The sequence below is a fragment of the Bombus fervidus genome, chromosome 1 (assembly GCF_041682495.2).
Source record: "Bombus fervidus isolate BK054 chromosome 1, iyBomFerv1, whole genome shotgun sequence".
NCBI classification, from domain to species: Eukaryota; Metazoa; Arthropoda; class Insecta; order Hymenoptera; family Apidae; genus Bombus; species Bombus fervidus.
In genome coordinates this window covers 15758637-15770701 of record NC_091517.1, presented here as the reverse complement: position 1 = coordinate 15770701, position 12065 = coordinate 15758637, and the positions used below count along the sequence as shown (strand labels likewise).

At 35.8% G+C, this 12065-nt stretch overlaps 1 protein-coding gene across 2 annotated transcripts in view; it reads right to left on the bottom strand.

Moving 5' to 3' along the window:
• Positions 1-215: 215 nt before the first annotated feature.
• The window catches only part of LOC139987772 (ankyrin repeat and SAM domain-containing protein 1A), an 83398-nt gene continuing 71548 nt past the window's right edge, over positions 216-12065 (bottom strand). For both annotated transcript variants that reach the window (XM_072004404.1, XM_072004412.1), the window contains one exon: positions 216-11653. In XM_072004404.1, coding sequence (XP_071860505.1) covers positions 11051-11653 — 603 coding nt within the window. In that variant the 3' untranslated portion in view covers positions 216-11050. The remainder of the gene's footprint in view (positions 11654-12065) is intronic.

The window sequence follows — 12065 nt, the reverse complement described above, 5'->3', positions numbered from 1 at the left end:
TGAATTTATTAGTTAAAAATGTTTATACTGATTTAATTTTATTAGATACATAGGAACTTTTGAAGAAACTGATACTGAATTTCATAATACGTTTACTGATCCCAGTTGGAATATACGTCACAATGTGCAAGATATCGATATTAAATAATAATTTAATAATAATTGAAGCATTGAAGAACAAAATAGAGATGGGTAATTGAAGGAAAGACACACAGTTCTCCCGTAAATTATCCGTTTTATTCCTTCAAGGCGTTATATATATATAGATATCCAGGGAATAATCTCTGTCTCATATATATATCATTCTAATAAACATGAACAATAATAAATATAATGTGTCCAAGAACGTAGGAAGTATTTTTTTTTTTTTTTCTTGCGTCTAATCAGGCTGCTCGGTACAAAATAGCGCGTTTATATTATGGCATTCTCGGCAAATAGCTTCCGTACAAGTACTCTTTTGATTTCAAAAGACACTGATCATTCACCACTACCCTTCTTCTTTTCAATTTGTACGTTCTCTTGCACAGTCGTCACGCACCTCGAGCATTTATCCTCGTCGTCCACGCGTTTCAAACTTCTTTCCAATCGCAGAAATCTCAAGAAGGAAGGACACAAAAGGAAACCTTTCCTTTTAAAATTCTCCTTCTTCCAACGCCTTATTTTGAAAAAAAAAAAAAAAAAAAGGTGAAAAGAAAGAACCAAGAAAGGCATCGACGACGAGAGAGAAAAACTCGTGGCGCGCGATTCATCAGCGAATACATCTATCTCTTTTATTATCACTACGAGTCATCCTCTCGAATTGCACGACGATCAAGCGCTGTCCCATATTTTTTCTTGTCTTCTCTCTTTTTATTCATTTTTTTCAACAATTTTTTTCTTTGTTCTGTTTTTGTTTTGTCCATAGAGCGAGGGAGAAAGGGACAGAGTAACGCGGGGAAAATTGATAGTAACGTCTCCGAAATAGTAATTCGTTCGCGTCGCTCAACAGTGGCATTGTTTCGAAATCGACAGCCATGCGAACGCGTGTAGAAGGGAGAAAAAGGATCCATCGAATAGCTGGACCGGAATACATAGTCGAACTGCCTTTCGTTTTTCGAGAATCGTTCCGTTGGTTGAACCGTGAAAAAATTCGAATATCCACGGATTCCGGTTCTCCGTCTACCGAAACGTTCGAAAGTGGTTGTCTTTCATGTACACCCTCGTTTATAAGTATAAGAACACACTTGCAGTAAAATCCACGATACTTACAAAACACAGAAGAAGTTACTAAAATCTTTAAAACTTATCATCTTTGAAATATTAAATTTCGTACAGAATCCAGTACGTTCGATGTTTAATGTATATGCATAATATAATAGCTTTTTCTATACACATTGTCTCAGCAAACTTCCTTTTCGATTGGAGAATAAATTATTCTGCATGCAAAAAGGAGTAATGTTTTTTCATTCGATGTTTAGTTCCCGAGAAAATCGAGTTCGAAAATTGAAGTGCACGCGACCCTTGACCCGACATGGCTGTCGATGATGTCTCAACGAGTCTTATCTCAAAGTCGATTTTCTCGAAATCGATCCCTCGAGCGAACAAAATTTTGCTTTACATCCTCAACTTATTTTTATTTTAAAAATCATTCTCTTATTCTTATTCAGTCGCAAGTTCGCCAAGTGCATGTGTACTCGACATTTTCAAATCTGATTTTCTCGAAAACAACGAATACAAAATTTGAGACAACGAACTGGAAAACAAATACAAATCTTTTGTATGAGACCAATGAATGTCGTGATACTTGTGAACGAGAGTGTACATATACGAATATGGTTCGATGAAATTGAAATCGAATTGCGTGACGTGTGAACAATCATGCGATTATATAATAGATATACAGAAAGACGTTTCAGAATTGAAAAGTGTCTCGAGTAGTAGAGGCGCTAAACGAGTTTGTGGATAGGATCGGTAACTAGAATAAAAGGTACAGCACAGTATACAAAGTAGCGAGGACAATCGTTTACAATCGATTCGTGAGGTAATAGGGAAACGCTGCCACGCGTATGTATCAATCCTTAATTGGTAGTTACACTTAATATCTATTGAAAGTAACGTTTATTAAAACGAAGGTACATAGTACGAAAAATTCAAAGTAACATTAAAATTCGAATATCGCATCGATATCAAATTGAAAACGTATACTTTATCGATCCAGCCTAATTTAATTTAATATAAATTGTATTTATTTCAATATTAATTCTCAATTGAAAGAACATTAAAGAAGCTCGTACGAAATCTTTGATTTAACGCAATTTTATTGCATCGCGTGGCGATACGAAGTTTCATTCGATCGTCGCAATATCTACAATCATATTTAATAGATATCTTGTGCATATATTATATCATTGACACGTTGACTGTCATGTCATTTCACAGTTAATCAGTACATCTATCGTATGCTACACAAATTTCAATTTTTACACTTATATTTTCATATAATTCTTTGGTACAATGTATATAAGCCTACGTAATTGTACCATAATTTACCAAACAATTTCTCAATTGCTTTAAATACATCGATCTTCTGGATATATTTTATTGATATTTAATTCGACGAGACAGTCAACGCGACAAATATATTCTGTGCAAAGTAAAGATCGAATCTCTCGATGAAGGCTAATCACAATAAGGGAAGAAATCGCAAGAACTAGGAGAGAAACATCGACGCAAAAAGAGTTAAAGAGTACAATATCTATAGATCGAACGATCCATGATCGTTCTTTCGACAACCTTTCGTTTTCATGTCTGTCCTATTTCATCGCCAATAATTCTACCGTTACACACATCTAAACTCTACTATGTCTTTATTTTACACACTCTCGTTATCCGGTTATATGTACAGACATCGTTCGAAATGTTCGTTTCTATTATTCTGCTATGAAAGCGAAACGCAAAGACATTCTGGAACTCGATTGGAAGATGAAAATTCTCTGAGGATAGAGATCCTATGAATACAAAGTCCATCAGAAGCTGCTAGAACAACGAGCACGCGAATTGCGTTACGAAAATGGTGATCAAAATTGACCTCGATCATCGTATCGTTGCAAGTGTCATATTTTATTTTATAGCTTATTAATTATTTATAGATTATTTCATAATGAATTTACATTTTATGGATCGATCAGAAAGTCGAAATGAACGCAGTTTGATTCCTGTTATCATAAAATAATAATGCAATCTGAAGAGTGTATTTGAGTTTAAATTATTATTTTAGAAATGGAGGAACTTGGATAACCATCGACATGTTATCGCAAGAATGGTTAGTGGATTTTAATCAAGCGATCCATCAACGTTTCTACCAATGACGATCGATTACATCGCTGATTCTATCAACGTATTTCGGTAATGACGACAACGTTGATTCTACGAATAATGGTCAATATACCATTAACTCTACCGACGATAATAGATGCGATGTTGGTTGTACCAACGATGGTTAATACATCGTAGATTCTACTGATGAATTCCAATGAGAGATGCAATATCGATATCATCAATGATGATCGATGGTAATATTTGTTCGTTCTATAGATAACGATGGACGCATCGTCGACTCTACCAATGACGATCGATACATCACTCGTTCTATCAATGATGATGGATGCAATGTTGATTCTACAAATGGCGATGGTTGCAGCCATTAATTCTATCGATAATTATGAACGCAACGCTGATCTTACCAATAATGATCGATGTACCATTGATTCCACCGATAATGATGAATGTAACGTAGATTCTATCAATGGCGATCGATGCAATGTTAATTTTACCAATAACGATGTTGATAATGATGTTATAGCGACCAGTCAATAGACACTTCCAAAAATAAAGCTCAGAATTTTTAATTGGATAATCAAAAATCGAAAGATGCTTAAGCTGCTACCGAACAACGTTACTATGGGAACGAAGATAATTATGCATTCGTAAAAGCATTGAACACAGAAGTTTCGATGCATTGGTGACTTCGAAATATTAAAAGTATTACATGCTACGGTCAATGAACGGAAGAAAAGCGTCCAAGAATCAAAGATTCAAGTTTCATTCGACGATTTTCTGCAACAATAAACAGGATTACGATAAAAAGTAGCCAATCGCGTAATATCTTCGAAATCTTGAAAATAGAAGCACGAATCTTACGAATACGCTTTGTTAATCGTGCGAAGAAAATATTTAAATTGCAATGTGCACGGAGCAAGATTTGAAGAATTTCATTCGAACCTTTAGTATAATAACTATACAAGGATCCTAGGAAAGATATGGACGCTTTCACCGGAATCAGTTCACGAGTTGATCTAATGAAAAAGTTATTATATGTATAGTTGAAAGATCTCATGAAAGACACAAAAGCGTTTGTAAATTCTATTCTAAAGTACTTATTTTTACGTTGGGAGTGAAATATCATTGGTAGAAAGGAAGACAATAAATATAGGAAAGTGTATCTGCGTATTCAAGCTTATATGTATACTTATATATATATATGTATATGTATATGTAAATTATTATTATAATTATTATATAATTACTACTAAATTCATGATACGACTAAAAAATAAATATAACAATATCTTCCCTTTTCTGTCAACAAATTCTAAATATCCATTTTGAAAATAGACACACCATTGACTAAAACTTCATTCAAACATTAATTTCAAAGATAATACGATACATGCTCGACTAAAGATTCATTCAAAAATTCATTTAAAAAATAACACAATACATAATTGACTAAAACTTCATTCGAAAGCTTATTTCAAAGATAATACATGATTGAATAAAATTTCATTCAAAATTCCAATCGTATTACGTTACAACTATTTACAATATTCGAACCTATTATTAACTAGCTAAAGGTTCATAAATAAGATCTAAGCTCGCTTATTCAACAAAATCATTGTAATAATAATTATTATGCGATCGATAGACTAGCGAAATAATGTGGCGGATATTATAAATTCGAAGCGCCATGACGTTCGCATAATTAACGCGAGGAGGAGGGTGTTAACGAGACGTTTCAAGGCTCATGTTTTTCTCGCGTGAAACCTCCAAGCTGAGGCGAATCGCGCAGATTCACCTCGCAAATTGATGCGATTTGAGATAAGCGCCGCGTTAATGACATCGCGTTTTCGCGTGCTTAATCAACGCGATCCTGCTCGACACACGTGTGTTCTCTCACGCTCGAAACTCTGTATTAAGGTGAAAAATGCGAACACCATCCTCTATGGGAGTAATTCAACATATGCAAAAGTTAAGTGATGAATAAGTAAGATGAGTTATATGGACTGAGTGATAAACAGGATCGAACAATTTTTGGGCATATGGTATTTGCTTTAATTTAATGAAAATCGTGATGATTTCGTTGGAGTTTTTATTTAAGTGACATCTAACTAAGTAAGTAATTTAATTATCCACTTATTTTGACAAAATAATTGTCGAACCCTTTAATGTTGAATGTAAAAGAGTTGTCATATGGAAGATATCGTTTGTATTGTATTTATGAAATTTAAATAAATTAAAATAGAATGTAATCGAAGTGGGTACTTTAGTGTGAAAAAGATTAACTAATGCGTCTTATTTCTGTTTTTGTTAGCTGTCACATGTCTCGTAAAATTGGCCTTGTGAACGTATTACGTATTACTATTATTAATAATAAAATAATGCTAGTATTAATAGAATGATTAAACATCAATATAAACAACATAGAATAATTAAACTGTTATTAAGAAACAAACATGCAGACTTAAATTGATTAAACGTATCTTAACAAATACTATACGCTTCTAAATTGTTTCATCCTTTCGATCACCCTGTATGTATTATTACGTCAAGTATGTATTATAAAAGTCAAGAGAAAAGGACGTAAAGTATATTTAGCTCGACTATCTTAACATTTTCTTGACAACACTATCGTTATATTTTTTGGAGCGTAAATTCGATAAAAGATACCGAAGCGATTAATCAATGCACCACCTTGTGCGTATCGTTTGAAGTTTTTAAACGTAAGCAAAATATGTAGAAATTTCAAATTCTTCAAGTTCAGAATTCATATTGCGAAGATGTTTAAATCAAATAAGTATTATACCTATGAGTAAGAGGTAGTCCGACGAATGACAAATTTAGTGTATTTACAGAATCTCGACGAATATTGGATTACTTTATTTGTGCCTTGAAACACGTTCTGAGAGTTTCTGACTAGGTAATCGATATGTACACTCTGCGCTCTCAATATTTGTATTGCACTTTATTGCTAATTTATAGAACTATCGTTAGAATGTCCCTGTGAAATATCTTTGCAATGAATCATTCTGAGATCCTTCAAGATTTTGCCGATTGATTTTCAAATTTCAGTCGACTATTCGAACGATCATTGATAATAAACAGATACCAAGTTGTGATATTAAATTTTTCACAACTTCAACAATTTGTTTACGTCTAAAAACTTCGAACGGTGTAAACCGCAAGAATCCATTCCGCGGAAACCCCGTAGGATGCCAAGGCGTAGGTCAATCAAACGGAAGTGAGCGGCAGAAACAACAAAAGTTCACAGGAATAATCAGTATGTCACTTTAATCACACATAGTCGTCTAATGTACAATTAGGAAATTGCTTCGACTGTCTCTTTGGTATCGTTGATTCACTGAACTGATTCACGGTGATCGCTGTAGCACGCTCTAGTTTTACCATACACCTATGTACACGTACACCTGATACCTGAAATTCGATCTAAATAATCGACACGACGAAATCATCGTCGCACCACGTCATTCACGAGAAAGAAAGTCGACCTAAAAATTCCTCTCTCGACAGCTGTGTCTAATATCTCCTTTTATTTTTCCTGAAATACTATTAATAGTTTACGAGCAAATACATATCGTCTCCCCTTGTCAATTAATCATTTACTTTTTTTTCTCTCCTGTTTTTCTCTCCCGTTTTTATCGTTTCTTGGTCCGTGAATGAGTTTTCTTCGCGCGATTGGCATGAGTCTGAGTTCCTTAAAAAAAACTCATTGCCGATACCACTCGTCCTATGTATAGTCGTATATAGTGTATACAGCTAACGTTTACTCGTTTAATGTTTTATTACTGTTTTTTTGTTTTTTTAATATATATATATATAAATACTTAAAAGTTTACGCTATGATAGATGCCTCTTTCGTAGGAGATTGCCGGTCCGTCCTCTGCGCAAGAAGGAAATAAATTATCTCGTGCGACTATCTATTGCGTCCGTGTTCACGGCGGAACGGAACGAAAGATTCCCCTTTGAACACGTGTGGATAGGTTAAATTTACAGTATAGCAAAAAACAAGATAGCTACCAAGTGTTCGATGTATGTTATGTACACCTTGTCGAACGCGCGTATGCGTCCGTCGGAATTTTTTCTCTTCGGCTGACACCAGGCCGGTCTAACTTCGGAATCCCGAAGTTACATCGACGTTGGATTTATTGGATACAAATGGGGCTCCATTGTTGGCACTTGAAAGATTGCATCGGCTACAAACTGTATTGTTCGTTGATGGACGAAATGAGTGTTGTTTCAAGTCGCGAGTCATGTGATTGTGCGATGAAGAAAATTCTTGACGAGAAATTTGAAATGTATGTAGTGATTCGTGTAAAGTTAAGAATGGGTTGGTCTTTTCTCGTGCTTTTTTGAATTAGTAAATGGTTGTTATTTCTACGATCTGATAAATGCATAACAAAGCGTTTAAAACACTTTTCATTGACAAATATGATATCGAACGTTTGAGCGTATATTACGAAGAATCCATAGGAACAACAGAAAGAGAATTCTATGTAAAATGTTTTAAATGGTATCATGCAGAAAATAATTTTCCATGTTACTTTATACGAATCACTCTACGCAATTTTTATAAAAAAAAAAAAGAAGAAAGCAAGGAAAATTTTACGAAAGTACAAATCTACGAAAGGACATTTTGGTACGCTTGTCGATAAAGATAGTTCGTTAAAATGTTCGAAACGCGTAGTACGTACGTTTTACTCATAAACGTCAAAACTTGGTCGAGAAACACTCTATCGATCGATAATACGACTATCAACTACGTAGCATTCAAATTTTCCTGTATTAATACTGCACTCTAACGCAGTACTACGTTTTCGTCAACTATTCTGTCGTAATTTACGACACTACAAAATTTATTGATTTCGTTATCAAATAATAGTGCCATCAATAATAGTCTAAGTACGTACATATTATTTTTTCCTTCTTTCGTTTCATTTATGTATTTTTTCACATAACCATATTATCCAAACAATTACCAATTATCCAATCTTAATATCCGATTTACCGCTCATTTTATTACAATCGAACAACACTAATAACCAAAGCCAACACGAATAACCCCTCCGATCGATTTCATATCGACTTTTTTCCAATAATGCTTCTTCTCGAGATTTCCTCGAATTTATCGACACACACATCGACGAAGCATGCTCTCTATTTCGATTTTCTACAATTCTACAATAGCTGCGCTACAGTTCGCGAATGTACGAACTTACGAAAGGTGGAGCATCCACCTAATTTTATTCCACATTCAAATTACTGTTACTGTATCACGTCGTCCACGGACCTCGTTCACCTCTATCGCAACACCTTAAACGCTTAATCCTGTACGTATGAATATGTGTATATATATATACATGCAGGATTAAGCGTTAATATATATACATATACATTATGAATAGAGCTAACTATCATTTTAAATGTGATGAATACAAAGTGTGCGTATAGCCACGTGTTTATGGTGGTGTGTTATTTGGCAGTTTCTCGTGTTCCACTTGTCTGTGACCGTGTATAATATATTCTCTTCGTATCACCCTAAAATGGATTTCACTCCACTTCGCTCCGTCTCTCATTGCTCTCTAGCTTAATATCGCGATTAATATCGCCATGTTCTCGTTCGATTAATATCGTGCGTGCTTTATATACAAACATGCAATCTTTGGTTTTCGCTACGAATCAATCTACCCGTTGTGTACACAACCAGACGTCATTTGTTTGACGTCTCGACAATTTTCTCGAGCTACCGCACGCTTTTATCTTTCCCGACTTCCCAGAGACGGTTCGTGATGGGCAATTATACGCTCACGATTTATCACTACGATTCCACAACTACATACGAGGTCAGTTAGGCCTGCTCCGTTTCAGGAACGGAGCCCACATACGTGAGATGCTACTTGCTGTTCAATCGATATTAGTACTCTACTATTGACACATCTTTGAATCAATTCGAGTCGTCTTTAGTGCTCAAAGCTGAATTGGTCAGCCACGCTCGAATGTGATTGTAGTACGTTCCTTACAATCGTAGCAACTTGGAAACTTGAAAATCGACTTATATTAAATGTAGGGTTTTCGAGGGAATTCTGTGGAGTATTTAAATATACAATAGATAGATATTTGGTACCGTTTCGTGGTATAATATTCGTTTCCTAATCGCGAGGTTCGTCCAAATAGCACTCGATAGATACACGTCAATTCGCACGAAGTGAATCTTCGCCTTTTTTTTTTTCTACTTCTTTTTTGTTTTACGATAATTAATACGTGCAATTTATGTTGTTGTGTACATGCATGTGTACATTGTACATACTTTATACGTAAATGCTGAGAAACGTGAAAAATGCGAAACGAAATAAGGACTGTCAGTCTTGGGTGATGAGAACGTCGAAAAAACGGTGGCACCTCGAACGAGGGTGACGATTTCATGGAAGAAACGAATCCATCGTGACGTCAATCAGCCACAGTTCAAAGCGAAAACGATTCAGCCTCTGAGTCTCATCAGTCGATTTTTCTTTTTTTTTTTTTTTTTTTTAATTTGATTGTACGCGATCAAAATTGAGCATTCGCAAATTTGTCAACTCACCTGTACGTCCTTTCGACATGGGAATGTTTATATGTGTGTAAATGTTCCATTTTTAAATGCAATATAACGTTTCATGTGCAGAAGGAATCTTTGAAATGAAACCTTTAAAAAAATCACGTCCTTTTGTCAACATTTTTTCTCGGTTTTTCTAGTTCGTTTAAAATTATTTTAGGCGAGACGTCGATGTAACGTTAGTCACGCTCTTCCTTATCGACAAAACATCGAGTGTAAGATCTAGAAAACGTCTATTCTGTGGCGAAGAGCTTCGTTTCAATCAAATAATACTGTTGACGATATACACGTTCCGTCCAACGAGATACAATGAAACAATCTTCTCAATTCGTTGCTTTGTATCTTCTTTTCCCTTTTTCAATTTTGTCGTTGTATGGACGTGAATAAAATATGTAAAAGATGAGCACACGGTTGTCTTCTAAACGTGTTTTGTCGGTTCGTTAATGCCCTCGATGTAGAAAATCACAGCGTCGCCGTTTCATGGTCGATCAAGAATTTGGCAAAATAATTCGACAATCGTCTCTTACTTACCTGAGTTGTCATCAAACCCCTCTATCATTCTCTTTGGAATGACACAACCATTCAAATTGTCGATACCCGTCATAACGTCTGTCTAGAATGCTACTGCAAAAATTCGAGAGATAAAAAGACACCGCGAACACCTAGTCGAGTACTATTTCGCGTGTGTCATACAATGTCTACGAAGGTTAATCGAACAATTCAAGTATAATCCGACCTCTCAGTCGAATATCAAAGTCCCAATTGGATTTTACGATATTAGTCCCAATGATCTTACAAAATTTCATATAGTATTCAGATGCAAAGGTCAATCAGTACGATGATCTGTTTCACATTCGCAATTAATAACCTTTAGTTTTTCATTAAGAACAATCGTCCTAATGTTCCAAAAAACTCTAAAACGCTTCTCAAATTCCTTAAAGTTCACCATACATCCTTATGTCCGTTGTATTAAAGAACAACCCCTTGTATCAAACTCGTGTCTCGAAAGCGACATCCCTACACTTTTCCCACGAGCTAACGGTCAAAGATCGTCAAGCGTTTCGACCTAATCTCTCGGACGAACAGTAATGAGTATCGAAATAGTAACGGAGAACCTTATTCCCCTTATAGTTCTTCTGACAGAGCTATAGGTGCCCTGGAGCCTGGCTTCAGGTCTTTCACGCCTATTCCGATGTCATCGACCGGTGCTGGCGCCAATTTCAACTGGTTCCCGTTCACTTTGATGTCGTTCACCGAATGGGACCTACCGTGCGTGACTAGCGGCTTTGCAGTTTGGTTCGTGTTCGTGTTCGAATTCGAGCTGCTCACGGAGTTCGTGCTGGGACTGGTCGCTGAGTTCGAGCTGGAACTATAGTTCACGGTGCCGCTAGAGAAAGAACTCGAGTTCGAGTTTGCGTCTTGCATCGGATTGATCATCGTGGACTGCACTATAGGGTTAGGGATGGACGACTTAGAACGGGGTTTTGGTTTTGGGTTCATTGAATTCACAATGGGGATAGCGGCCGAAGGCTGGCTGTGCGATTCACGGCCGGTGTCCAGCGCAGAATCTGGAGACATTGGCATTTTCGATGCAGATTTTGAGAAAGTCGTCAGTTGATTGGCCGATTGAGATCGCACCGTGTGACTACCGAGTTTGTCACGCAAGGCCATTTGGTAGGCCACCTCGAACGCCTGGCCTAGGGTTAGGATCACCTCCGTTGCTTGGTCCTGAAACACGCATGCCTCGCTTCGTAGATTCTTTTTTGGGTGAAGGAAAGAGATTTAGGAACGATGGAGTTGGTAGATGAAGGTGAATGATTACATTATTCACCTAGTCAATGTGATAAAAGAATGACGTAGAAGAATTTGGAATTAGACGTTCCTGTTGACTGTTAATTTTCCTAGTATCTTATAGCGGTATATTATAGTACATGCTGTTTACTTTTATAAAATTTCTAACTATATACTTGAAAATTACTTAAATACATAATCGATTATTATAATTAATTTCACAATGTCAAAATATATCTGAACACTGTCTACGATATGTTAGACTTTTGATTTTAGTCAAGATATAAAACTATGAAATCTAATATTCCCTGAATACCAATCCTCACTATAATAAAGTTTCATATAAATA